This window comes from Colletotrichum costaricense (genome assembly GCF_030867565.1).
Source record: "Colletotrichum costaricense strain IMI 309622 chromosome Unknown Scaffold_8.1, whole genome shotgun sequence".
In the NCBI taxonomy this organism is placed as follows: domain Eukaryota; kingdom Fungi; phylum Ascomycota; class Sordariomycetes; order Glomerellales; family Glomerellaceae; genus Colletotrichum; species Colletotrichum costaricense.
The window spans coordinates 1,299,778-1,304,612 of NW_026848237.1; the positions used below are offsets into that span (position 1 = coordinate 1,299,778).

The 4,835-nt window shown below is 53.1% G+C and overlaps 1 protein-coding gene across 1 annotated transcript; it reads left to right on the forward strand.

Annotated features, from left to right (window-relative positions):
• Positions 1-4,643: 4,643 nt before the first annotated feature.
• On the forward strand, positions 4,644-4,835 carry CCOS01_08463 (uncharacterized protein; the record flags this gene model as incomplete). The annotated part of the gene is made up of 1 exon (XM_060456624.1): positions 4,644-4,835. The coding sequence occupies one exon, from the start codon at positions 4,644-4,646 to the stop codon at positions 4,833-4,835; it is 192 nt and encodes a 63-aa protein (XP_060312898.1).

The following is a 4,835-nucleotide window of genomic DNA, read 5'->3' on the forward strand; positions in this document are numbered from 1 at the left end:
CGACGAGATTGCAGTCCGACGTCTTTCTTGAACCCCGGAGAAAAGACATCTTACGATAAGGAGCATGGCCCCAACATCAGACCACCGAGCTGTCAAACGCTGCATGTGCGCGGCGCGGGTACGCTGGGGATGCTGGAGATTTTGCTTGGATCATTCCGTCATGTCCGCTCCGTGGCAGCCGGAGCCGGTTTCTCGCGAGGAAACCTTGGCCCAGGCGCCCCTGGGAGACCACTCATGAAGCGGCTTTCGGGTTGTAAAGGACGACCCCGTGTGTGTGTGTGTGATGGTATTGATGACGATGGTGTATCACATCAGACGATTAAGTCGATTCGAGCACATCGTACCAGAAATCCGGAAACGGAATGTGTGATGAGATGGAGATTGGCTTGGTATCAGTGCCCAGACAGATGCACAGATAGAGATGTGGACGGGGCAGATGCGCAGATGCAAGGCCAAGAAATTATGATAGGAGCGTTATGAACCGTGTCTCAATCCAAATGTGCGGCCGTTATAGACAAATTACGGTTGTCAAAATGATATCGAAAACGAGGAAACCAAAATGGGTATATTCTCGTTATTGCATCTTTTTCTCATCTCGAACGGTGCAATGGGTCAATTGGGTCCGTTATTCCGCATAATAAACGGATCAAGCTGGCCTGAGCTCCGTCATTGATGCCGTTCATGATGTTTGCTACTCGTCAGGCACAAAAACGTCAAGGTGTAGGAAGGAAAGGGTGTGCCGGCAACGTCGGATGGGGGTGTGTAGATGTGCCCAGTCCGTTTTCGACGTGAGACTTGTGGGACGTACGGAGTAGACGGAGGCTGGTTGGTCAATGGCCGCTAACCTTGGGATGGCTGCCCGAGCCGAACGGTGACAGCTTGCTTCCCCTTCCTTTCACTCTGTACGGAGTAGTGTAGGATGCCAATGAAGACGACGCTGAGCCGTATGGGCCGAAAGGGATCACTCCCGAGGATGTTGCATCTCGTCGCTAGAGATGCAGCGGTAGGCGAAAGCCACGATAACCACATCATCTGCAGACTACAAGCCACCGTGATAGACGCGAAGCTACGGTACCTTCTGTCCGGGGGTTCCGTCCTACCTTCGCCCGCACCGTTCTTCCGGCCCCTTCTCCCTGCCGTCAATCTTCCGTCTCAAGGCCACGTCCGAAGCCACGCAACAAACACAAAGTGAACGGCGCAGCCGGCATATGCGAGACCCGGATCTACCTACCTTATGCACCGGGGGTTGCTTACCCTTGGTGGCGGTGGTTGTTTGGCAGGACTGCAGGACTGCAGGACTCACCGGAACAGCCTCGATTCCTGTATGCAGGCCCTTGCCGGGGAAAAAGCAGTAGTTTGTTTCTTAACACAGCCTCAATGTCTCCCTGCCCGACTGTACGCATGCTCAGCACGAGGAGCCCTGCGTGTCTTGGATTTCTCCGTTCAACTCAAAAGAGAACAGGGTGGTGAGCAGGGGAGGGTCTTACTGGCCTCACTTTTGACCTGCAAAAGAACCCAATCGTCTCGCAAGAAGGGAACACCTAACCCAACAAACTCGTAGTCGGCCTGGAATCAAAGAGGGACCCTGGACTTATGGAGAAGGGGCATCACCGCCCTCTGCAATTTGCATTGCCAGTGACACCAGATAACCACAAACAAGCTCTTTACCGAGTGTCTACCCTCTCGTATGCAATTGAACCTTCAATTCAAGTTCATAGCTCGTTGCTCCGTAAAAGAATGACCAGGTATGTAGAACAGGGCTGGCAGGAGAGGCTATCGGTATCTCAGCTGCTCAGCACCCCCGACTCAGCTGGTATGGTTATCAAACCAATTCTTTTCCCCACATGATCCGAACACGCCCGTATCCAGTGCATTTTTATGATGATCATTTCCCTCCTCTGCCAGAGTTTGAACGTTATCTTGCGGAAATCTCACCCCCAAGGGGCTCCAAATATTGATCAGGGGTTCTTATTCTGTCGCACAGCTTGGCACATATTTGCACTCAACCTCCAAGGCGAGAAAAAAGATGATGGGGCGCGCAGGAAGGAAACATGAGAAGTGAGGCTCCGGCAAGTCGGAACGAATCTCAATCTGCACGCCTTGACGAAGAGTTCCAAGGAAACCCCATATGATGGCCCCCTCCTCCTCGGAATGGCCCCAAAATTAGCAACACCAGATGCAAGCAATCATGTAATATCCATACGAAGCTCCTCACATATCACCAACAATCCATTCTACGGAGTACTTCGCTTGCTCTCGCTCAGCACAGGCCAGGACCCCGAATAAATCTCGTGAGCTGGGGTCCTGCGGCCTGTAGCCTGCCAGACTCTCGCTCCCTTAGTGTCGATCATTTGTGCCCATCTATCTCAAACCAGGACAGGATCCCCGTCTCCAGAATTTAGAGCCGAGTCAAGAAACTCTAGTCTATTACCACACTCTTTCAATGTGGGTGATGGTCGCAGTCTATCTTGGTCGTATCATGCTGCCGCGCAAGTACGACTTGCCGAACCGTGCTTTTTTGAGCTCTCTCTCGCTCTCTCATTTCCAGATGCCACTCAACCCCACCATTCTCTCTGTCAGCCCCAATTCCATCGACACCTTACAGATTGTGAAGCCCTCAATCCGTGCGAACGGAACCACGGATAATAAGTTGTAACAGTCCCTTGCCCGCCTTGTCTCCAGCCTCCCCCGCCAAAGAAGGAGCCCTATCTGCCAAATAAATCACGCTGGCGGCTGATCGAGGCGAACGGGAGGAGACTTGGGATATGGTGATGTTCGCCATACGAAACGTACCCCCATCTTCTCGATCGACGGAATCCTGTCCTGTCTGCCAAGTTCCAAGTTCTTAGTCTCAGAACTACGAGGCCTCCCTTTTTGCAAAGCTGCCCTCTTGTCGTCCGTTTGCAGACAATTGGTCTGCCGTACCAAGTAGCAACCATCACCATGCTCCCACTTCGCGCGCAACCCTACTCCATGTCGAGCTGAGAAAAATCGTCCTACGGTCTACCAGTCCCAGAGCTGGAGACAACCTTATGAGACGGTGTGATAATCACACCTTACGGAGCAGACCGTCCTGCCATGACCATCATACATGGAGACGATGGTAGGGGCGTCACTCTTCTTTCCCCACGAAAGCTGCAACCAAGACCCCTTCTTCGGTACTATAGCCGCATACACGTCGTTATCATAAGAGGCTCCCCTTTATCATAGCCGGCGTCTGTTAATGGGGGGGGGGGGGGGCAGGGGGTTGAGACGGGCGAGAGATACTGCGCTCGCGCGGCTCAAGGGGAGCCATGGGAGGGGGAGCCATGGCTCTGACGACGGAATTTGGCGAGACGAGCGTGGACGATCTACGAATGCCACAGTACGACACCGTGGTCAATCCTCAAGTCTGAGCTTCCGTGGACATGGACTATCAAACGCCCAGCTCCTCATTCCTTCGTGAACTTGTCCCCGCCGGAGTAGTCGCAGCCCCAATCCGTGCCTCCATGTCGACATCCGCAGTTCATCCACCCTTTGACACTCTTCCCAGCTCCATCCCAGCTGCAGCGTCCCGCGTGTGACCCAAAAGAAGAGAGAAAAGGCCAACAACCTGCGCGGTAGATCTTCTCGTGTCATGTCACACCCCAAGAGCTATGATTATCGTTCCTCTCGCTGCGCTCTTCCTGACCTTGCCCATGTCCACCTTCCTCCTTCGCGCCAGCGCCAGCGCGGTTTCTGATACATTTCACATGCTAAGCGAAGGCCCCTACCTCGATGTCACGGACATGCGCGAGGCCATTCAAGAGGAGGGGGGGTGCTGAGAGGTTGTGATCTGCGTCTGGGCTATGCGTGCGCAGGATGCGAGCGCGGCTCCACGGTTCGATTGCATGACTGGTTGCGCACTACTCTATTCGTCCATATTGCAGAAAAATTTGGTGATTGATGGCTTTGGTGGTTGTTTACCTGACCTGCCATCCGGTCTCATGCAGATGGTCTTTGCATCTTTTTCACAGCCACAGTCAACTCGAACTGTCCACATGCATAGATGTACGTTAAGTTTAGAGGTGGTGGTAAGCAACATCAACGCCCCAAAGCAGAATAAACCGTTCGCCGTAACGGGAATACCCTCCTGCACCTTGGCACACCATCTCCCCCAAAGGCCGTCCTCTTCCCAAAAGAGTTTTCGCAAGGTTACCGATTCGTTGATAATCAGGGACCGAACGCTTTTAGAGTCGTCAAACTTCCTGTTTTCCGTGCAGATGTTTGCAGATCGCTTCCCCCTCCAGTATTGAATTCATGAAATATAAAGATTGCACACACGCCAAACGCGAACCGGACGGTAGGGACCGGAGGCGGGCTGCACTTCGCCTCTCATCCCCCACACCCCAGATGCGAGATGCGGGCAATATTTAGAAACACATACGCTACGAGAAGGACCGGAATGCGGGCCTTGGGGCCTTGAGTGAAGTCGCTGTAACGTAACGTGACACCGAGCTGAAATCATTGTATTGGTATCGAACAGCATAATGACACAATTGCATCATCAATAGTATGTAGTTACGCTATCTGAGCAAGACACGCAACAAGACTCATTTTCGCAGGGTGATGCTCCGTTGACCTTTACGAAATGAACTGCTGAGACTGGTGGCCGCGGGACGTTGATGGTCCGCGGAAGCCAGAGACAGGAAATCCAAGACTTGGCCAAGAGAGCGAAAGACACGGATTTGTCCGGAGACCAACGAAACATTTCGTCTCAACTTTTTTTCTGTGTGTCTCTGTTTGTGTGTCCCCTCCGCGGCTCTACCTCTCTCTCCCTCTCTCTCCCTCCGTCGCGGGCCAACAACCTCTCCTAG